This window comes from Condylostylus longicornis, unplaced genomic scaffold, assembly GCF_029603195.1.
Source record: "Condylostylus longicornis isolate FDR11 unplaced genomic scaffold, ASM2960319v2 ptg000040l, whole genome shotgun sequence".
NCBI lineage: Eukaryota > Metazoa > Arthropoda > Insecta > Diptera > Dolichopodidae > Condylostylus > Condylostylus longicornis.
This window is the reverse complement of record NW_026578009.1, coordinates 13,176,665-13,201,889: the sequence shown is the minus strand read 5'-3', so window position 1 is coordinate 13,201,889 and position 25,225 is coordinate 13,176,665. Positions and strand designations below refer to the sequence as shown.

At 25.2% G+C, this 25,225-nt stretch overlaps 1 protein-coding gene across 1 annotated transcript in view; it reads right to left on the bottom strand.

Annotated features, from left to right (window-relative positions):
• Positions 1 to 1,475: 1,475 nt before the first annotated feature.
• The window catches only part of LOC129609882 (probable serine/threonine-protein kinase DDB_G0282963), a 74,873-nt gene continuing 51,123 nt past the window's right edge, over positions 1,476 to 25,225 (bottom strand). The window contains exons 3-22 of the mRNA XM_055522082.1: positions 15,889 to 17,026; positions 15,539 to 15,828; positions 14,521 to 15,476; positions 14,189 to 14,395; positions 13,955 to 14,085; positions 9,458 to 10,246; positions 8,754 to 9,394; positions 8,202 to 8,672; positions 8,001 to 8,138; positions 7,645 to 7,921; positions 7,196 to 7,588; positions 5,481 to 5,692; positions 5,201 to 5,417; positions 4,922 to 5,137; positions 4,678 to 4,870; positions 4,458 to 4,609; positions 4,297 to 4,389; positions 4,037 to 4,233; positions 3,749 to 3,890; positions 1,476 to 3,061 (exon numbers count right to left, since the gene is read on the bottom strand). Coding sequence (XP_055378057.1) covers positions 2,940 to 3,061; positions 3,749 to 3,890; positions 4,037 to 4,233; positions 4,297 to 4,389; positions 4,458 to 4,609; positions 4,678 to 4,870; positions 4,922 to 5,137; positions 5,201 to 5,417; positions 5,481 to 5,692; positions 7,196 to 7,588; positions 7,645 to 7,921; positions 8,001 to 8,138; positions 8,202 to 8,672; positions 8,754 to 9,394; positions 9,458 to 10,246; positions 13,955 to 14,085; positions 14,189 to 14,395; positions 14,521 to 15,476; positions 15,539 to 15,828; positions 15,889 to 17,026 — 6,975 coding nt within the window. The 3' untranslated portion in view covers positions 1,476 to 2,939. The remainder of the gene's footprint in view (positions 3,062 to 3,748; positions 3,891 to 4,036; positions 4,234 to 4,296; positions 4,390 to 4,457; positions 4,610 to 4,677; positions 4,871 to 4,921; positions 5,138 to 5,200; positions 5,418 to 5,480; positions 5,693 to 7,195; positions 7,589 to 7,644; positions 7,922 to 8,000; positions 8,139 to 8,201; positions 8,673 to 8,753; positions 9,395 to 9,457; positions 10,247 to 13,954; positions 14,086 to 14,188; positions 14,396 to 14,520; positions 15,477 to 15,538; positions 15,829 to 15,888; positions 17,027 to 25,225) is intronic.

Here is a 25,225-nt window from a genome sequence, read left to right as displayed (position 1 = left end):
AAATTTTTTTATTCAATTCAATACAATGTGAAGTAGACAACTCCAATTTTAGGAAGGAATTTCGCGAAAAGGACATAAAAAATAATAATAAATCAATTTCTTTTAACTCAAATAAAAAGCTAATCATAACAAAATTGTATTAAAAAACGACAGCATCTACATCGTTTAAAAAAATTTCAAGCAAAAAACCTATTTATGTAAACCATAAAATAAATAGCTATTTACGTTATACAAAAAATAATATAAAGAGCTTAAAAAAATTTTTTTTTTTGTTTGAAATTTAAAATAATTTTAAAATTTTATTTTAATTAAGTGTATAGATTATTAGTGGGAAGAACAATCACTTTCAACCTGCCTTTAAACTTACAATAACGTGTTTTAAATTTCACGTATTAATATTCTTAATAATTAAATAGATTTCCTAATATTTTTATCCTCAATTTCTTAAACTCAAATGCAATTTTTAATATTTTTAAAATAATAAAAATAAAAAAAAATATTATATTTACAATTAATAGAGTTCAATTTTTCCAAGTTGCTTTAAATTTTTTTAACACTTACTTAATGAACTTACATAATTATAAAACAATATAATATATGTATTATTATATATATATGTATATAATAAAATAACAATTAAACATTAAGATATTAATGATGGCCTTATTGTTTTATTTAATTTATTCAAAGTTCGTATTTATAATACTATACAACAAATTAAAAACATAAATTTAAAATTGCCAAAAAAAAATAAAATAAAAAACTAAAATATATATATATATATATATATATATATATATATATATTAATATATATATATATATATATTAGTTATATATATATATATATATATATATATATATATATATATATATATGTATATATATTTATGAATAATGTACGAATTTTGCTTATATAACTTTTAATATTTTAGCGAAAATTTATTAATTTATTGCTATTATATTTTGATATATTTATTTACTTTGTGATTTTTATATGCACATTAATTTTAGAATATGTATTAAATACATTTCATTTAGATCTTTTATATATATACGTGTATATATATCTATATATATATATATATAAATATATATATATATATATCTATATATCTATATATATATGTATAAATACATAATTATAAAGAAATAATTTTGAACAAAAACATTTAATCATTTTTTTTTATTTTTTTAATAATAATATAATGCTATATATATTTTTAAATATTACATAAGTATCAAAGAATTTTCTAATTTTATCATATTTATTATTTAAAAATATTTTAATTTTTCCATATTTTTGTGTTTTTTTTTATTTTTTCTTGTTTTGTATTAATTTTCAAATGTTTAAGCCTAAGCACTGATTATATAAATAGGTTTTGTTTTAATTTCTATAATTAAAATTATCCATTTTTTTTATATTATTACCTGTTTGATATTTGAAATTTAATTAATTAGGTTACAAATTTTACTTACGTTTTATATTTTAATTTTGCAAAAGGAAAAATAAAACAAAATAAAAAAGAAGAGACATATTTATGTATATGCCATAATTTGTTTTGTTTTTTCTGTTAATAATATTTTAGATAAATAATTTTTTTCCAAAATATTTTTTAGCTCATTTAAAATATATTTCAACATTTAAAATTGCGAACAATTGATTTTAAATTTTTTAATTTCAGCTTTAATATTTGCTGTATCACTTAATTGAAAAATAAATTTCTTATGATCAGAAATGAAAAAAATAGTTAGATGAATAATTAATCAGTAATGTTTATTTCATAGGAAGGAGACGATCCTGCAAGTACAAAGATTTTTGTAAATGTTTAAATTTCCTTGTATTATTTGCATCCTGCAGTGAGATTCTGATAACTAAAATAGTTTCTATTTTTATAAGTTCTTATTTTTAAATCACATTCGAATTAAATTTTATATCTTTCAACATATGAAGGATGAAATCAATTGTTATCAATTTTAAATTTAAATTTTTTTTTGTGCATAGATATTCAATTTTCGAGTATTTGTTATTTATTTTTCCTTTTTGAAAGTAATAGATCAGAGTTGTTTTAGCAAAAATAATTTATTTAAAACAAAAAATAATATTCAAAAGAGATAAAGTGTTTGACCCCAAAAAAAAATGTTAAATAAAAATATAATAAATGCTAAAATAAAATAATAAAAAAAAACTATGTATTACATATTTTTTTAATTTTTTTTTAAGTAATTAAAAAATACAAATTCAAGACACATTAAAAAAAAATGTTTTTAAATAAAAATAAAAGAAATCGGTAAAAAACTTCTCTAACAAACTTCAGATTTGCATTTTAAAATCAATGGCAATAATTTAATAGAATGGCTTTTTTTATTACGAGAAATAAAGTTTTCTTATTCTTTTTTGCTTTCCGGCTTTTCTGATATATATTGTAATAAAATTGTAAGTTTCGAAATATAGAAATATTTTCATAATTATCTCCTTGCTTCATGTATAAATTATAGTTATTGCCACTTTTTTTAAATATTATTTCAGTTATTATGTGTATGTATGTATTAATATAAATAATTGTTTTTTATATCAAAGATTTTCATTATTTAATTTATTTTCCTAAAGAGGGTTATTATTGACCTCATATAGCCTATTTCAACTGTATAATTATTATTAATATTCCTTTTTCTGCTTTTGTTTTTTTCATATTTGTTCATTCAAAAAATTCAAAGTTATTTATAAATGTTTAGTTTTAGGTTTTAGTTTTTTGCAAGAATTTCAAGTTTCATTATTTTGTTTTTTGTCCTAAATTAAATTAAGAAATCATTTTATTATTTTTATTTTTCTAGTAAATTCAATTCAAATTTTAAAGTAAATTTGATTCAACATTTCAGTTTATATCTTTGTTTTTGGTTTTTTTACGATTTTAGTAAATTTTTATTTTCATTTCAATGTTATTGTTTTTGTTGCTGCTGCTGTGATTGCTGTTGAGTTTGAGATTGTTGCTGTTGATTCAGAGGCAAATTCTGTTGTTGTTGCTGTTGAGATTGTGTTTGCTGACATTCCACTGAATATCCTACAAGTTATTTAAAATTAAATTATAATTTTTAAAATATGTAAATTTCATTTTCAATTTATTATAAACAAAAGTTTAAAACATATTCACAGCATATTCTATATTTGAAAACATTGTTCTTGTAATAAGTTATCGTAATAAGTTATTGTAATAAGTTATAAATTAACACATATTTATATATAAATATATATATATATATATATTGCCAAGAATCAAATATGAATTGCTTTTATTATAAATAGTAGTAATATAAAATTGCGTTGCATTTCAATGCAAGATAATAAACCGAAAACTCTTATTTATTTTTGAATGTATCAACAAAATTACATAAAGGTACTTTCTAACTATATCCAATTTAACTTACATTGTGTAAATAGCTTTTGCAACTGCAGTGTCACTTCTGACAACGTAATTTATTCCAGGTTATTATATTACATTTGTTCAATTACAGTTAATAATAAAAATATCAGAAAGTGATTGTTAAGCAATGAATAAAAATTGTTTAATAATATTTAATTATTAACACTTTGAATTTTTATGTATTCTAATAATTGTCAATTGTGAACCTTTTATAAGAGAACAAGTTTATTGAGCTTAGGTTTTAACAATTAAAGACAACAATGTTATTTATTAGTGATATTCACACTAAATGGAAAAAAATTTGCTTAATACTAAAATTTCACTTACCTGTGGAGTTTTCAATTGGGGTCGCTGGACCTGGAGTCGCTGACTGAGGTGTGAAACCAGGCTGTGACATATGTTTCTGCCTTACTTCACGTATTTTTAATTGCAAATCCTGCCGCCGTGGAAAAATATCTTTATGCTGTGCCTAAAAGGAATTATTTAGGAAATTTTTTGAATGTTGAAATAAAAAAAGAGTCAAATTTTTAATTTGTTTTCTGTACAGTATTTTCTGTAAAATTTTGCTTTCTGTGCAGCAAATGTGTAAAAATCTAAAAATTTTAGAAAACTTACTTGAAAAGCATGTGTTGCTTGTTGACTGGGAAACATGCCATGTTCTTTTAGCAATTGTAAAACTAATTGCCTTCTTTGTTCTAATAGTTTCCTGTGGCCTTTTTCATTAGCATCTTGACGTCCGCTTTGATTTGTTAATGGTGTTTGAGGAGTACGTGGTGATCTTCCAGTTTGATCTGATTCCATTAACTCAGAGGCTAAAATAAATTTATGTTAATTTAGTACTTCGAAAAAATGAATTAACTATATTTTTAAATCACCTCGTAACTGATCTATATTAAAATCAGGTCCAAAAAATCTCTGGGCAGACATCGGTATTGCACTGTCAATATCTGATTGTTCATCTTCATTTTCTATAAAATATTGAAAAAATTTTAAAATACTAAAATAAATAATTTAATAAATAAATTCAAAAACCTACGTATCTTTTGAAGCGAGTTCTTTTTACGATAGTTTGTACCATACACTCGAGGTGAAGATGGAACTGAAATCGCACTAGGGGATTGGCAGTCCTCCGGTTTGAACTGTGGCAGTGCTTGATATTTTTTCTCAAAATCGACTTGTTTAAGAACACTAAAATGTTATTCATATTTGTAAAAAACAAACATTATTTTACAATTAAAATATATTTTATTCCTTACTTATCCATGTCATCGCTTTTTGTTTTTTTCAATATATTTTTTTTGTTGGTTGGAGAAAACTGAATATTTTCATCATTATTTGACGTAGAAGATGTTGGTGTTGGTAGACCTCCAGGAGTTAAAATGTTTCCAGACGTTATAGTTGTTGTTGTTATGCTGTCTGTAGTAGATATTTGAGAATCAGAAGTAGACACTGAAATAATTCAATTAAATTATACACAATATACTGACTGATTAAATTTACTTATTCCATGCTGTTGCCTTATTTGTTTCGGGGCTTTGCCTAATTGTGCAGGAGTTGGTGCCAAAACAAATGTATTCTCTTCAATGCAATCACTGTCAATACCCTCATTCTTATTTTCCGATTCTGCATGCTCCGATTTCAAATCCGCAGCGGAAGTCGTCGACTGAGGCGTGGAAGGGAGATGTTTATATATGGAAGGAGAATCTGGTACAATTTCTGCAGAAAAAGAGTAATAATTTCGTCCCAATCTGATTCCAAGGAAATGTGTTAAAACTTTACCTTTCTTTACAATATATTGCACAGAAGCATTTGAATTGTTTATAGAACCTCCATTTGTGGAAACTTGTGATGTCGGCAATAGATTTTGTGAATTACCAATATTATTTTGCTGAGAGTCAATTGTTTGTGTATGTCTGAGCGAAGTTGAATTAATCAGATAGGCCTGCTCATCTGAAGTAAGCGCGTTTGCTGCGGAAGTCATAGGCAAAAATGCCAGCTAAAATTAGAAATAAAAAAAATGTGAATAAATCTAATTTTATGATTAAAGAAAATTGTTTACCTGTTGATTTCCATTTATAGCAAACATTATTTGTTTTTGTCCCAATTGATTTGTCGTTTTTATTAATTGTGTTGTTCCACCATTTCCGGTTGATATTGAACCAATTGGTGTACCGCTTAAAGTTGTAATAACAGCTGCAGCTGTTGTATTTATTGTTGTTGGTTGAACACTCCCACCAACACCAGATACAACAATATTACCACCAATATGTGCTGTTGAATTTAATTTAGCCGGTGAATTAATCATTAATATTGATTGTGGTTGAAATGAAGTAGAAGAAGAAGAAGAAGTTTGCAATTGCGACGATGATATTAATGAAAATGTTGATGATGAATTATTATTAGTATTGTTATTGTTAATATGAATTTTATGATGATTTTGTGAATGAGAACTATTATTATTACTTTCATAATTATGATTATAACTATCATTATTTTTATTACATTTGTTTGTATTAGAATCACTTAATAAAATTTTTTTAATTTCTTTATAACTATTTATATTGTTAGTGTTATAAGATTGTGGTTGCATTGTTTTTACAGGAATACAATTGGTGGTAGGGTTAGTTTTTAATCTAAAACTAATATTCTTTGAAAGTATATTATCATTACTATTATTAATATTATTTGATTTGGCAACAAAGTGAGAAATACCTGTACTTGTTGTTAAAGTTGTAGAGTAAGAAGGAGAGTTATTACTATTAGTATTTTTATTACTTGAAGTTGAAGTTGTGTTAGCAGCAGAAAAACTATTACTATTGTTATTACTGGTATAATTAGCCACATGAGATACATTTGCACAATTAAGTAAATCTATATTATTTGGCTTAAAAATTTGTTTCGCAGTTATTATTTTATCTGTAGAGTTTATTAATTTATTTATCCGTGGTGTAAGTAAAATCATTTTTGTGTGATTTGTTAAAACAAGTGATGCTGGTGAAATTATTGCTTTTGTAGCCTTTTTTAAGACACTGGTTGAGCCTGTTACTTGTGATGCCATTTTATTTGTATTATCATCAAATTCAACTGTTTCAATATCTTCTCCATTTAAAGCATCCAATACAATTGCATCATATAAAATTCTGGTAGCATGGGATGCCTTTTCACTTCGGGCTTCTGTTGTATCATCAATCATTTTACTTGATTGCTCAAAAACATCATCAGTGCTATCATCTTCGTCATCTTGATTTTCATATTCCGTTATATCGTTTAAACTTTTAATTCTTTTTCTAGCTAAAGGTCCAGAACTGTTAGTTGCTTGAGTAGATTTAACATTTTCTAAATTAATTGTGTTCATTAATCTATGGTCAACTTCTACATTTTATTTTTCAACAATTTTTCGCAAGTAGTTTTGCAGTAACAGAAAATTTTTCCATTGTAGTTTTGTAATTCATATTAAAACAGTTGTACGAACAATATTTTTTTATTTTATTTAGTTTTATTTAATTAATATTTTTTGTTTAGTACATGTGTTAAAGATGGAAAGTATACAAATGATTAGGATATATATATATATATACATATACATTTTTTTAAATAAATATTGGAATTTATGTGAAAAATAACGAATAAAGTATTAATCCAATAATATAATTTTTTAAGCATGCAAACTAACACAAAATCAAAATAACAGTTAGTACATAAAATAGATTAATGAATTTTAATGAAATAAAAATGAAATGAAAAAAAATTTGTTTTGGATAAATTATGGGTTACCTTGTTTATCATTTGTATTTGAACTATTTGCTGATGGATTATTTTCTGAATTTAAGTTGGTTGCAGAAGTTAAATTATTATTTGAGTGATTGAATGTAAAGTTTTTTAATTGGGCAGTTGTAATACCAACAGATGAAGCACTTGATGTAGCAATAGGCATATTAAACGTAAATATTTGTGGCGCACAATTCGAAGCAAATGGGGACTGTTGCTCTTGTTTTATTTGAATAAATTTTTGCGGTGTTTGCGGATCATTATTATTAACACCACCAATTGTATTTTGCTCTTGTTTTATTGCCGTAATTAATGGTGATGACAAATTTTCAACACCACTGGGAGTTTTATTCAAATTTGCACTTTTAGGACTAGCTGGCATTGTTTTAAAAGCACCACCTAAAATTCAAGTCAATATAAAATACGTTATGTTTTGTTGAATTTTTAAAACGTACCAGTAGGTTGAAATGGTGTAATTCCAATAGGATTTTTTGGACTCATATAAGAATAACTTGTAATTGGTTGGTAACTTAAAATACTATTTTCAACACATCGTTGTGATGCTTTTATTGCTTTTGGTTTAAATGTTATTTCTCTATCGTTGGTTCCAGTTTGCATGTTACTTGTTTTGTTATCTTCAGAAGTAGATTTTGTTGCATTACTATTAGATGAGTTATTCGCAAAATTTGTTGATAACAAACCATCTATGTTTTTCTTATGACTTTCGGAATGCTAAAAGATTTTTTATAATTGAATGTTTTTCGATAGTTAAATATGCATATTTCAAAAACTTATAAATTATAATTCTTACATTATTGCTAGCATCAAACGCTGAGTCTTCGACGTCGGAATCAGTTACTTTTTCAGCACATTTCAAATCAATTTGTTGACTTGATTCGTTTGATGGCTTTTTGTGTTCTTCTGCTGCGATCATCTGGAATTTTTTGAGCTATTAATAATTAAAACCTTAACAATAAATAATAGTTATTTTTCGAAATTATAAAGTTCTTACTTGCTCGTCATCAGATTGATGACAATTATCTTCTGACATATGGTTTTTTGATTCATCTTTAATTGTACTATTTGTCTCACTTAAGCACGTGGCAATTGTCAATGGTATTATATCCGCAGTTATTGTGGTAGCGGGTTCAGCTGAAACTGGTGTATTGGGGCTTTTTTCATCTAATGAATCATTTCCATCAATAGAATCCATTCTATCCCGGGATTCTTTCGTCGAACTAGACGACTTTCTACGGTCTTTAGAGCACCATTTCCACTCTGGATGAGCTTTGAAATGAGCATCTTTTACTGCGCCTGCTAATTCATGGTATTTTGCTTTTTCATCAGGCTTTAGAGCATACCACCATTCCCCAAGAATTTTACTAACAGTACGATTATCTTGATTTGGGTGTTTTTTATGAACCAGTTTTCTATGCTTTTTTGAAAAAATCATAAAAGCATTCATCGGACGACGTATTTTTGTCTGTCATAGAAAAAAATTTTATTTATAAAATATATATTTATTATACAATCCATACTACAATAGGTACTAATAATATTATACCTTTATTGAAGGGCTCATTGGCTCTTTTTCTTTACTTTGTAAAGCACTAAGTGATTGTGATCGCCGTTTTGTCAACGCTGCTGCAGCTGCCGCAGAAGCAGCATCGCTCGTATCATTATTACAGCCAGACACTTGGTTATTGTTACCAATTGATAAATTCTCCATTTTTTCTGAACTACAAGGAGTATTTGCACTTCCATTTTCTTTAAAATTTACGCTAAAGCTACTATCACTACTACCAAATGTATTTGTACTACATATTGTTGGACGATATCCATTATTATGATATTGTTGGTCATGATGTTGCTGTTGCTGATTAGCTTTGGTATTGCTATTGCCACTTGATACACTTGGTGTTGGTTCGAAAACATCATCATCAATTTGATCATCACAGTCATCTTTTAATTCCATTGGAGGAGGTGTAACTTGCTGACGTTGTTGCTGTTGTTGTTGTTGAATTTGCTGTTGGCGATGTTGCTGATCATGTTGTTGCTGTTTAACAGAGGATTGATTGTGGGAAGTATTATTAATTCCAGAAGTCGATTGAACTTGTTGACCTAAGTGTTGATGTTGAATTTTGGCAGGAGAATTTATAACAGGCAAAAGCGTATGCCATTGAAATATCGATCCTGGACTAATACCTAAAAAAAATTATAATGATTAATCAAATGAGGACAGCCCAGTCTTTTTGTCCTAATATTTACCGTTTTTTGGAGTCGTTAGTTTATCACTAGAAATATTATTGGTAATAATGCTGTTATTGTTTACTACTGCAGCAACGTTGACTGCACCACTTCCGGGTAGTACAGGTATTATATGAGTTGGATCAACAATAACTGGGTGTAGTGATGTGTTGTTGTTAGCATTGCTGGAGGCTGGTGAAATTCTTATGACACTAGTAGCATGACCAGTTGGCATATTACTCGCTTGTGCAAATGCTGTTGATGGCGGTGCAGCTACAGTTACGGTATGCTGAATATTTTGTGTAGTCGAGCTAGAAAATGACACATGCTGCTGCATTTGCGTTTGATGAGGCTGTTGCTGCGACTGGTGCGTCTGCATTGGTTGTTGAGCGTGATGGTGATTTTGTTGTAACTGGTTAACATGATGTGGTTGCTGTGGTGGTAAATTTGGAGATTGCACAAGTGAAGGTTGTGTATGAGTTGATGGTGTTACTACGACTGTTCCAGTCGACGGACGTACAGACTCTGGTCTTATTACCTGAGAGTAACTACTAACATTATACAAAACTGGGCTAGGAGAGCTTTTCCATTTAGTTGAACTCTCTAATGGACCGTTGTTGTTATTACTACTATGAGAACGAGTTTGGTTGTGTTGATGATGACCGCTAGGTACACCTGGTGCTCCAATCGGTGTAAAGAAATTTCGATTAGATACTGTAACTGGTGATTGTGTAGCATTCATCGGAGAGTTCGCATGATTCGTTGGTGAAGAAAACGAAGGCGTTGCTGGGCGTGAGTTACTAATTGATACTAGAAATAAATCAATTGAAATTAAGAACCAAGTTATTTTTAGTTTTAAAGTTATTCACGTCTTTAGAAACGAACAGTTTCATACAACAATAGATAAAGTTTAAACCATTTATGTTTCATACAACAATAGATAAAGTTTTGACCATGAATGAAACAGTTTATGAAGAGAATTGAATGACAACTTTGTAGAAAACTTGAGAATTATAAAACTTTGTAGAGTACACAATAACTCAAGTACGTTAAATAATATTTATTATGAAGAATAATTTGAAAAAAGTAATCAAAAAATGAAATTAGTTTTTGCGAACCACAATTAAAACAAATACGAATATGTACATACATGTGTAAATACTTAATGTAAATAAACGAAATTCTTCTACATATTTTTGTTTATCATTAGTGGCAAAATTTTGATTAAAAATTAATGATTTTAATCAACTCGACACTATCATGATTGAAAAGATTTTACTTATACAAGTTAAAAAAACTTTGAACCCACGGATGCTAAAATTACAATGGGAAAAAAGAAATAAGACCCTTTTAAAAGACAATTATATCCGTAGTATTTTACAATTGAGAAATAAAGAAAAATAAATAAAAAAAATTATTAACAATTTCTCATTGAAAACTAGTTCGGCTATGAATTATCCATTTTCAATATATTATTACCATCATACAATTAAAATTACGCTCCATATTTCAAAATATATAATTGTATGTATATATTAATTAAAAAATATTTTCTTTAATAACTATGTAAGTAGGTAATTATAACATTAAATTATTTAAAGAGTTTATATAAAATTAGTGACAGTATCTGTGTAAGGAGTTACTTTAGCTAAAACATTTGATATATCAATCCTTAGTTAAAAATTGTATAAATTTTTTCCAATTTTTATTCCTTATTTCAAAATAAGAGCAAAATTTTAATGAAAAATAAATAGTACTTATATCGAAAAGGAAAATAATAAAATAAAAAACTCACGTAAACATTGTAAATATAGTTTGGCGCCACTTTCAAAATCATAATAGGCACTCATAATTACAAATTTAATAATATAATTAATTTATTGTAAGGATAAATACAACTTATATAGGAATTTAAATATTTTTAAAGAATTCACTGTGTACTTTTTTCTCATCATATTTAAATTTCAATGTTACAGACAGTAACGTGTACATTTAAAATAATTTATAAATTATATTAAAAAAGCACTATAATTAACATTGTTATTTTTTATGTTGATTTATAATAATTTGTTACGTATAATTGAAAACTAGTTCTTTATTTTCAAACAAAATATTCTTGGAATTCAAAACAAAAAAAAATCATTTAATTTTTCTTTATTTATAATTTTTTGTTTTTCTTTTTTTTTACTATTTTGTTTGTATTCTTTTATTTCTTCTTATTATATTTGAACATTTTTTCCCTTAATAAGTCGGACAAAAATAACAACAAGTGTGATACACCAAATATACAAACATTTACAAACAAAAAATAAAATGAAATTGTAAAACAAAAACAGAAAAAAAGAATCTTTTTTTAAAAACAGTGAAAAAAAAATCAAGGAAAAATTCGAACCGGTAACGTTCATCTCTTTATGGATGAAAAGATGTAACTAACTTTTGTTGATGAGATGCAGTTTTAATAATATTTCAAATGAAAATTGTTGATGATCTTTTAATTTTTATTATTGTTCTTATTTTTTTGTGTTTATTATGTAGTGAGTGATCTGATATTCTGAATTTAGCTGTATCAGCTAAATTCTCTATACAATTATATGTACATACTCATATTATGCGCATACATTTATTTCAGCTTATATATTAGTTATATTATGTTATATTAAAGAAAAGTTACCGCAACAGGAATAAATACAATAATAATAAATGTTATTACCAAAAAATCAAAATAATAATTAATTAAAAACACAATGGTAATGGCAGTAGTAATAATGATAAGAATAATAATAATAATAATAATAATAATAATAATAGTAATAATAATAGAAATGGCAATTATGACAACAAAAAATAATAATAAAAATAATTTATATTATTCTAAAAGAATTAATTTTATGACGTCAGGTAGCAAATTGCCGATAAGAGGTTTATTTTTTATGTTTTGATTATTTTTGTTTTGCCATTTCATCTTTTTTATGATTACATACCCACGTTTTATATCATATGTTCGAATTACATAACTATTATGTACACAACATCACTAAAATCGATCGCAATACTCATAAATAAACTAGAGAATTTTGTACGCTTTTAAATAAACTAGAAACTTAAATATTAATTTTATGTTATATATATATACTTGATTATTTTCGGTAGGAATAACGCTCAAGAATTTAAAATTTAATAAATATTTATAGGTTTTTTTTTTAATTACATCTTAAAATTGTAAACATTAAAGGTTTCATCATAATCTTTTGAACATTAAAATTACAGTAGTACTAGAATTAAATGTACAAATTGTTATTTTAATTATTTTATAAAGTATCCAATTAAAACAACATTAAAATTTTTCTAAAATTAATAATTTTTTTACATTTTTTTCTTTAATTTATAGTATTATAAACTTAGCGCCATTCATTGTATTACCAATACAGAAAATTATACAGGTAAGTTTTAGAAATTTGAAAACAGCAGATAAACTACTCGAATTTTCTTTAATATTACAAAGTATCTTCCAGAAAATTAATAGAAGTAAAATGTTAATATCTTATTACAACGAAAAATAATTTTAATAATTTTTAGGAACATTAAAAAGAAAAAAAAAATAATAAAACACCAAAATCTATAAGAGGAAAAGATTCGAAGAAAAGATGAAAAGAATTTATCAAACCGTTCAGTGGCATGTTAAGTGCTTTATTTGAATCAGCAGGTAATAAAAATTTTTTTTGTGCTATTATTTTTCTTTTTCTTAAAGAAACAAACAAAATCAAATAATGATGCTGAGTTCTAATGCACTAATGATCTTTCGTAGGTCATAGATGAAAGTTTGAAATTTTACTAGAATTATAAATTTATTTTGTTTTTCTTTATTTGAAATTATTATTATATAAAACTACGTGCGTGGGAAGTAAGCAGCTTGTATAGGTATATAGAAGTTAGAAAAGGAAAGTATATTCCATATGATTGTAGCATAATTAAAAAAAAATTGAAAAAGTATCTCATTTCAATGTTAGTAACAATAAGATAACTGGCTTTTGATTAGAGCCTTACAAATACCTATTTTTAAATAATATTCAGAATAAAATAAAATAACTTCAAAATACCTGTTAAGAGAAATTATTTTTATTATTGTCGTTATATGAATAAATTTAACATGATACGACTGAAAATCAACCTGATTCTATTAATTCAGGTTCCTAAAGGGTATCAAAAAGAGAAAATGAGAAAATAAAGAACAAAAAAACCATTTTCAATAAAAAAAATTATTAGAAATAATGGAAGAAAAAACAAATTCAAGGGTCAATGTCTATTTTATGAAAATCATATTTAATCCAAAAAATATATTTTAGAGTTTAATGCACGACAGATAATTTTGAAAATGTGATAAGGGTAAATATAAAAAATAATATTTAATAACATTAATGTTAGAAAGTTCAGTAAAAATTTTTTTTAATTAGTTATATTTTCATTCTCACTGTGTTCTGTTGTTGTATTATTATGTTAATAAAATTACAAATCACATACCTAAGAAATTTGCAACATCAGCTTCTTCTTGATCAAATTTACCAGTTACACGATAATTGGGTGAAGTTTCTGAATCTCTAGAAGTTTCTTCATCTGGTTGAGTTTTACTACTAGATCTGCTACATATTTCACTGTTAAATAGGAATTTTTTTGTTAAATTAAAATTTAGTACTTAACAAAAATAAAAAATATATAAACATATAAGTGGGTATATTTATTTAGTTGAATTTTTACCCTGGAAAACGACTTGGTCCAGAGGAACGTATTCCACCTTTCTGATTTAAATGACGAGAGCAATAGCCACGTCGTTGAGATTCTTTATTGCAAGATTGATTTGAACATAAACGACGCCATTGTTTTCCATTGTATTTTTTTCTTACACCTGATTCAGATTGTACTACATCACCTTTTTTAAAACGATGCGGAGTTGCCGCTTGAGATCTATTCGAAATTTAAAATATATTTTTACAATTTGAAAAATTTATCATAAATGAAATTATATATATTATTATTATAAAAAATAAAAAAAGGTTGCAACAAAACAAAAAAGCAAACATTTTATTAACCTTGGAGTTGCTGGATGAGATCTTGGAGTCAGTCTTTGATCCAAAAGACTTGATGTACTTCCACGACTTTGCATACTACTACGTTTACTACTACCTGATAATTTTTCAACATCACCATCGATACCATAACCAATATCGACACGTTTCAATTCGTCATCTGATTCATATTCATCATAACGAGAATGTTGTTGTTGTTGGTGGCGCCTTTGAATTTCTTCGGATGGACTACTGGCTATTAATTGACTTCCACTTACACCAGATCCAATTGCTGAATTATTAGAAATATTTTGTGAAACAATTATTTCTGGAATTTGTCCAAATGCAGCAATATTATTACCACTTGAATTAACACTATGAGGTGCTAAATGTAATGGCGAGGTTGCCGTATTTCTATAATGGTACTCGTCATTATTTCCCGTTGGTTGTAATGTTGGTAAAACCTGATGAATTTGTAAAGGCCCTCTATTTCCACCTTCAATTGTATTACTGTTTGAAGACATTTCGTAACGAACATATGTTAAATTTGGTTGCTTTATACTTTGATCCTTATGATTATTTCCTAAACTATTGGTATATATGATATTTGTTTCATGACTATGTTGACCACCAGATGGTGTTTTAACAGAACCCGCTCTTTGATGGGCTCTAAAATGATTTCCAATTGAACTATTATTGTTAGAATTATTTCCAATCGTGTCCAAATTATGAACAGAAGATTTTGAGGAAATTTCATTTAGTTCATCTAACCAAGGTGGTAACAATAAACGCAAATCAGCTCTTTTCACAGTTCTATGCTTTTGTGCTGTATTACAATTATTAGAATTAAAGTTATCTAAAATTTGTACGGAAAATTGTTTTGTTTGTGAATTAACTTCTGTAACTACACCCTCAACAAAAACACAACTAGTTCGACCTTCAATTTGCGTTCTAACACAGACTCTAGTATCAACATTTATCTAAAAAATATAAAAAGGTATTTAATTAAAAATGTAATTTTTTGAATATTTATGAAACGTACGTCGGCTGCAGGAGGACTAGCATCTAAAATAACATTATATCGACCAGAAGCAAGTAAATCATTGTATGTCATTTTACAACTATCCGGTGGATCAAATTCAACCTGCACAGTGTTTGGGGTATCAGACACATTTCTGATAATGCCCGGAACATAAAAATTTCCTAATTTAGCTAAAACGCGAGTATTAGCCCATTCACTTAAATCTAAAACATCGTTTCCATTTGGTCCGGAAACTTGCGGAGATGCAATAGATGATCTTCCAGTCGGATTTGTACTAATATGACTGATGCCTGAAATGTTTTACAAACTTTAATTAATTTAACAAAAACTTATTATGAATTTTTACATACCTGCACCAATGCCTTGTTCTTGGTTCAATTTGTAATTTTCGTTGCTCTGAGCTGATGCTGCAATAACAATTTTTTTTTCAGCGGTTTCGTTATATGGTCGATTATTAATTTGCTGCTGAATTAACATTTGATGACCAGTATCACTGGTTACAATTTGAACTTGAGGTACGGTTCGTATAGTATAAACAGTTTCAGTTGTTGAACCAGATGGCGCAGAAGTTAATAACGTTGTAGTGGTATGCTCTTGTGGCCAACTGGTTTCTATTAAACCATTACCACCATTTTTATATGCAACAATTGTTGCTGATCCAGAAGATTCATTATTTGTTGATATTTTTATATCCGGTTGATTTGCATTAGATTCAACTTTAACTACTGCCGCTGTCGAATATTGATATTGCGGCTGTTGCTGTTCTTGGCTATTTCTTGCAGAATCAATTTCCTCAAGAGCTGCTAAATCAAATTTTCGCTTCTTTGGATGTACCCGTGCTTGAGATTGTTGATTTTGTTGTTGTTGCTGCTGTTGTTGATGTTGCTGTTGTTGCTGTAACTGTTGTTGTTGTTGTTGATGTTGTATCTCTTGCTGATGTTGCTGCTGTTGCTGTTGACTAGCAACAGTTGTAACTGTTGCCACAGCAACTTGCTGTGGTATTAACATTTTAATAGACGGTGTTGGAGTAGAATTAATACTGCCAGATGTTGTAGCAACTGAACTGTTTGATAATGGTGAAGCACGAAATTTCGCTGTATTGATGTGCTGTTGGCCAGCTTGCTGATGATTCGTTATCAATACGGCAATACTATTTTCATTTGTTGCTGATACTGTATTTGAACCGGACGCTGAGCTTGCAATTATTCGGCCAAACGTATTGTTGTTATTGCTGACAGCAACACCGGCCGGTATTCTGACTATCGAAGATTCATGCATACGAGATATTACTGATCCATTTTGGTAATCAGATGACGATAATGATGAAACAGATGGTTGATTAAATTTTGTCGGATTAGATAAAACATAAATTTGACGATGTTGTATCTGTTGTTGCTTCTGTGGTTGTGATATGTTAATATGGTTTTGTGTTATAATTGAATTACGAAAATTTACAGTTCCAATACTACTTATTACTGACGCTGGTATCTAGAAAAAAAAATTGTTTTAATTAGTTAAAATTAAATATTAAACTGATAGTTTTACATATTTTTTTGTTGCAATTTATATGTGATATCTATGTATGTGTATAAAAACTTATGCATATTCTTCAAAATAATTTTAGCAGTTGTATACCTATTTAAGTAAATAATAATAATGTTCTCATATTTATATGAGAATGTCAAAAATACTTATTTTCACTTATTTCAGAAACAAACTTTTATAACAAACTTTAATTGTTACAGTTGATAAGATGTGTAAAATTTCATATAAATTCAAAGAGTAATATATTATGTATTCTAGTAGGTACAATTAGTTCATTTAGCATTCATTTTCGTAATGCAATGCAATATGAATTTATTTGTACAGACATTTTGTCTACTCTGCTGTGTTATATAAATTTTAAAGCAATAGATTATTATTATAAGTTTAAATGAATGTGAAGTTAAATTTTAAAATTTGTCGTTGGGTTGTGCTAATACATAAGCCTAAAAAATTCAAATTTCGTAGTTTGCTTCTAAAATATTTTGGGTAATACAAAACTCCAAAAAAGTGTAAAAATACCTAAGTTTAATGACATACCTAGATATACATATTACATTATGTATATCTAGGTATGTCATTAAATAATAAAAGAGGAGAAGAAAATTTCTAATTAATTAAATGACAAAATATAATTTAATTAAATTCTAAAATATTTTTTGCTTTAAAATGCTTACAAAGAAATTATAATCATTTAATAAGATTTAAATTGATTTAATCAATTTATCTCTATGTACACAAAAGTACGTTAATATATTATACTATTGTATGTACAAACATATTTATACAGTTTAACTCTAGATTAAAGTTACAATTGTTGTATTCGTATATTAATTCATACTTACATAAAACAGATAATTCTGTATACGTATATATATGCAGATAGACACTTGCATATCTGTGTATTGAAAAATATCATTTTCATCATCAGAATTATTATTTTTTCAATAAAACAAAGTTCCTATTGATATTGATGTATTTATGATGGTAATGGTAATAATAATGATAAATATGATATTTATGACGACGAATGATTTTGTAATGGATTACTATGAATGATGAAATCTCATAAGAAGAAGGAATAATTAAAAAACAAAAACATAAATAGGGTCAATGAACTTGATAATTTGTCATTATTATCCCGCCTGCAATTATAGATAGGCTGGTATCTTTAGTTAAAATCATTTATATTTTTATACTCTCTCTTTATTATTTCCCCTTTACCGCCCTTCTACACTTTTTTTACTCTTACAATAGGACCATACCTGTTTTTTTTTTTCGTTTTTTCTTTTTTTTCTTGCATTTCTCTATTTTCTACATTTCTCAGTGATTTTTCTACTTTACACATCACAATCACACTAATATCAAGTTCAAAAATGCAAGACTATATTAAAAAGAAAAGAATAAAAAAAAATAAGAGTAAAAAAATCAAATGAAAAGAAAATACAGAAAAAAAAAGCAAAAAAATTATAAGAACAAATAATACTCTCCTTCTTTTTTTCTCTTTTTCACTTTCTCTTGTTCTCTCTTTTACTCCCTTTCTCTTAAATTTATGCACTATTCATTTTTCTGTGAAGGAAGCGCATTCATCATGATTGTTGCAGCAAACCCAACTTCTCAGAAAAAGACAAAACGAAAAAAGAAAATAATTTTTTTTTGCTTTTTTTTATCAATCCATAAATGCATATGTACGTTTACATAAATATACAAAATGAATATACGACTGGATTATATTCATATATACATACATACGCACAAACGTATATTAGATATTATATACAATAATTTTAAAATATTATGATGCTATGAAGTACACGATTGACACTGAAAAAAATTATTTAATTATTACAAGTAAGCACAAAAAAGTTATTACTTTCGAATTGAAAAAAATTTAAAACTTACACAAAAATTTTGTCAATTTACTAATTAATAGTTTTAAAAAATTTGTAGTTTAAAAACTTGTATAAGAAAATTCAGATATTTCGACATATTAATTAATAAGACGTAAAAGCATTTATAAAATGTATACTTATATACAATTTTAAATTTTCTCTGTTGTATTAATCATTAAACAAAACCTTACAAAATTTTTTATTGAATATTTTTCAGCAAGCACTCTAACAATTTCAAATTTTTACATTACATTACATTTTTAAAATGCAGAAGTGTCATGTATAAATTAATGAAAAATTTCAAATTTTTTATAAAAAAAAATTCAATAAATATTGCCATCAGGAAATATTGAAATGTTATGTTGAAATCTAAAGAAAATATATTTTTTATATTATTCAAACATACAAAATTTGTTTCAAATTAAAGTGTTTAACTCTAAGTGCGTAAACGAAAAGAAAGTAAAAAGAGAAATTATTTCAAAAATATGCTTGAATGATAAAATTTTCTTCTTCAATATTTTTGGCTAGTTGATTGTGAGCTATTAAAAATTCAAACAGTTTTGACTATTATCTAATTACCAAATTAATTAATCATTCAAACAAAATGACACTTATTCGGATTATTTACTCATTCTCATACATATATATGTATATGTTTTTATACATCTATAGCTATGCTAAAAAGCAAAATATTTTTCTCTGTGTTTTTGAATATTAGACCCATACCCATATTAAACAACACAAAAAAAAATAAATAATATGTAAATATAAAAATAGGAAAACCAAAAAAAGAAAAAAAAAAAACAACAATTCATATACACATATATAGGTACATATTTACATATGTATTAGTGAATGTAAACAAAAGATTATCTACCATGTAATTTTTTTCTATCAATTGATAAAATATTAATTAGGTAGGTATAGAAAAATAGAAATATACATACATACATAAATATATAAGCACATATTATAAAAAATGAAATTTTGTTTCATTGTTTCCAAAAAAAAAATTAAGATATTTAGATATATATATATATGTACGTTTTGCATAATTATTATCATTTTAATATTTATATACATACATACATACATAAATATATAAATACAGTGTTTATTATTAAATATAAATTAAAATAATTTGCAGAATTATTTCAATTATTAAGTGTAAGATATACACATATGTATGTATATATTATTTATGTACGCTATAAATAATAGATAAATGTATAGATGCATGTACATTTGCATATTATGTACACAAATTAGTTATGTGGGTTCAATATAGGTGCATTATGAATATACGAGTTTTATATAATGGTATAATTATACAGCTAAACACCCTTTAACTATAAGATGGGTATATATTCAAATATAATTATTAGAATATAATTATCTATTTTCACATACATACATATCATAATTAAAAAACAAAATTGTATATACATACATATTATCTACATTATTGCACTTACGTATTAACTGTATAATATAATACTTATGTATGGATGTAAGTTCATAGGCAATATATAATTTTATTATTTTTTAAAGAAAAATGATTTTTTTTTATTTATTTCATTCAAGCCTCACAACTCACAGTATATTCTAACCTTTTATATTTTGAAAATTAATTTTATGCTGACTTTCAATAAAAACATACTTATAAATAAAATTTATGTAGGTATATGTATAAATGTATGTATTAATAATAATTTTATTTGTATGTAATTTAAATGATTTTATTGTTGTGTTTTGCAAATTTTATAAGTTTTTTTTTTTTTTAATTTTCACAAAAAATATTTAAGCATATTATTTTTATCATAATTTTTTTTTTAATATGATTTAATTTGTTTTTTTTTTTTGTTTTTATAAATATTATGTATGAATAGTTTACACAACAACACATAAGCAATAATATGCATTTAGAATGATATATTTATGCTCTCATAAAATCACAGCTTGCACTTGAGTATGTATGAGTTACACATCATGTAGATAAATATTTAATAATATTAATAATTATTTTAGTTAGAAACACAAAAAAAAATTTGTTTTTTGTTTAGGTTTTTTTCTTTTTCATTTTTTTTATTGTTTTTTTTTGTTTTAGATTTTTGACTCTTTCTTTTCTTCGCTTTTTTGTTATTTTGTAATATATTTCTATTTTATTCTAATAATTTTTCTATTCTTTTTATTTTACTTTTTTTTCTTTGCTTTAAATCACAGATATTTTAATTATTGTTTTTGATATCTTTATAAAATAAATAAATAAAATAAGAAGAAACAAAAAACACAAATAAACAAAACAACTTATAACACAAGAGACACAAATAAAATAAAATCAAAAATTATCAAAAAAAAATGCTGTGAAAATCTTCACGAAAAATATTTTTATATATTGTTTTTCCCTTCATATTTCTAATAAAACTGAATGAACTCTCAGCAGAACTGATTTGCGACGACTTTAAAGATTTTTGCACAAAACAAAAAAAATAAAAATTAAAAGAGGAAAAAGCAACACAAAAACAGAAATAGAAAAACGAAACAAAAATAAAAAAATATAAATGCAATTTTTTTTTACTTCTCATAGCAACAGAGATTCAATGCACGAGTTTTTCAATGCAAAAAAATTGAACAAAACACACAAAAACAAAAAATGAAAAGCAAAGAAAAAAAAAAAATCCAAAGCATAAATGAAAAATAAATGAAAACAAGGAGAAAAAAAAATTATACATTGAGGGTTTTGGGGGTCTATTCATAACAAAATGCACTTCTTACATATTTTTTTTTTCGTTTTGTATCCTTTTTTTTATTATGTAAATATTTGTTAAGTATTGCATTCCTTTTAAAATAGTAATACTCTAAAATTATAAAGTTTGATAATTTAAAGAGAAAAAAAAGATTTAAAATATGATATGTGTGTGCTGTTGTGCTTTTTTGTTGCTTTAAATTGAATTAATTAGCTACCTAAATATTAAAATTTTTTTTTGTTAATATTAATTCAAAAATTAAAGAATAAATACAAATATTGCATATTTTCAGGCGTTTACTAAAATTACATACAATTACAATAGCCTAGCATTTCTACTATTTATAACATGATTTTTTAAGAGTTAATATTTAATATTAAAAAATTTTGATATATTTTTAAAATATTTGTTCAAATAAAATCAAAATTAAACTGTAGGTCCTTTCAGATTTCATAAAAATTATAGCTTTTAGAAAACACAAAGATGTTTTGTTTATTAATTCTTATTTTACTTACTTTAATAACGAACAAAATATTACAGTAGGTGTGGAAAATTCCGGAAAGGACAAAATTTCATTAATAATTATACGATGTTTTCCTATGTTATAAATATATGATTATTACTATACAAATAATTTAATTTCAATAATAACGATGTTTTCTTGGCCGAAAGACTCTGATCTCTGACCAGATATTATGTAAAATTTTTTGCGTGAAAGAAATGTAAACTGAAATTGGACAACCAAATTAACGTGAAAAAAAACACTCTTTTTTATTTTCATTATAATTTTAAAAAGAAATGCAACTACGAGTAAAAAATAAAAAATCAAATTTCCAAATTTTTATTAAAGTTCAATGAAAAATCACACATTATGTACATGTAAGTACGCGCGTACATCAAATTTTTTTTAATTTTTTAAATTTTGATACAAAAATTATCTTAAATCCATCTTTACGATTGTAAATCTCTCATTATGGCTACATCCATGCATACATAAGTACATACATATATTTTATTCTCATTTTGATAATTTCTATTTTATGCATTTTTATTTATAATAAATGCTTTGCTATGTTTGTGTTTGCTACTGATTTATATTTTAATTCATACTTTTGTATTCATACTTCTGCACATTTAATATAGAAGTGTGTATAAATATATGTGAAAAAAAAAATTAAAAAAATGTGTACGTATCTATTACATATTTACATGTATAGAACTTTTTCTCTATTTATTTATTATATATACTGTTATGCACATTGAATGTTACGGTAAAAGTGTATAGTAAAAAAAATTTTTGTGTTGACAAATTGTAATAAAGTTTTTCGGTATAAGGGTATGCTATTTTCATATTTATTTATTGAATATTCTTAGGTACATAACATAAGACGTAAATGTACTCAAATAAGGTTTTCTTTGAACTTACAGGATAAAGAAGATTTTTTTGCATGGTAATTAACTTGAAATTCGATGGACTATAATTTTTTTAATTTTTCAATAAAACTTAAATTTAAAATTGTCTCATTATTGTATAAACCACTCCTTTTACAAGTAATGTATCCGACTCCATTTTATGGGAGAATATTAATTACCTTATTTCAATATTTGTCTGTTTATTACATAATTTAAATTCATAGGTAATCTTTCCGAATGAAAAACCTTATTAAGATTTATTTAAGACCATTATTGTAAGATTGAATTTAATAGATTATTAAATATTTAAAAAAAAAATTTTAAAATGTAAGATTTGACACTAAAATATAAGATTTGAAATTTTTCAGATATACTTAAGTAGATTTTTGTTTATTCTAAATTCCAATGTTATAATGAAATGTATATTAGATTGATTATTCTATGAAATATTTAAATATGTATTGACATAATTAATTTAATTTCATTTTTCTTTTTGCAATGCATGTACACAATGATTCACAACTAACATTTGCCGTAACAACTAACATTTGCCATAAATATACACATAATGTATACCAACAGGGAGTTTATTTAAATTATCTATATAAATTACAAAAAATTTAAGTATACATATGTATATGTTCATATATGTATGTACGTATTATGCAGAATATGAAAATAAAAATGATGCGGAGAGCAACAACCAAAAAGAATTCACCACCAACCAGTGCACCAGCCCACTCATCAATTTAAAAAAAAAAAACAATCAAAAAAAATTATATAGGTAGAGTACGAGTATTTGGAAGAGGCTAGGAGAGAGGAATTTTCAAGTCTAACTTATACATTAAAATCAAAATAATAAAAAACAAAAACACTATCAAAAATGAGAATAAAAATTTCTGTAAACAATTGACGTTTCTCCAATCTCCACTTGAAAAAAAAAAATGAGTGGAAGAGATGGATAAGGCTAAATTGAAATGGATTCTTTTAATATGCCGTAAATGCCGGTGAACAAAACAAAGAGGGGTATATAATGAATGTATATACTACTTTCTTATTAGTGTGACCATTAATATTTTATATATTTAAATTTGCAGTCAGCTATATCTAAAAATTTTATCACTTTATTTAAAATTTATTTTTATGTTTTTCATTATTTTTCTAATAAGAATTTTATTTTTTTCGATTATTTACTAGTCATTTTGTTGAAATTTTAATATTTTGACGAATATGACACAATTTTAAAACATAATGGCAGAATTTCTTACAATTAAAAAAACCGAGATTTTTGTCACTCAACAATAACATTATACGAATATATGTAAAACGTACTTAGTTCCTTTTATCTGGCAAATAAAAGGCTGTTATGTGAATGGAATAAGGCCTTTAGCATGTCATAATGTCAATAACATATTCGAGAGAAGCGTTCAAATTTTTTTAAATATGAGTAACATAACAATGTCCCCCATAAATGTGGAACAGAAATGTACCACAAATATAAAACTTCTAATTTGGTCTTTTTCAAATTTTCACATTTTATTTTAATTTCATGTTGAGATATTGTTGTTGTAAATTTTATAAAGAAAAAAATAGGAGCATAAGGCCTACCACAAGAAAAAGAATCAGAGAAAAATAGAGAGAAAATAAAAGAAAAAAAAATATATAGCAGTTATATTTTTTTTTCTCTATACATACAATATCGTGCATAAACATAAAATGCACTTATATAATATAAATATATATATATATTCGTGTATAATATGTATGTATGTATATATTGCATCCATAAAATAATATTGCCACAAACCAATAATATTGAAATGATGATGATATGAAATGAGTGATTTTACGATTCGCAAGTTTTATTAAATAATTTATCGAATTTATTTTCATATCAAATTCCTAGATTCTATTCGAAATAATTCCGCATTTTAAGTTACCAACTGTTTCAGATTCGTTTATAATATAATAAATTACAATTTAATTGGCTTCATCTTGCAATATCGCAAATGCAAAATATAATTTCATGCAAACTAATATTGATATTGATTTTAAATTTGAAAATGTCAAAGTATAGCATGTGTATAGATAAG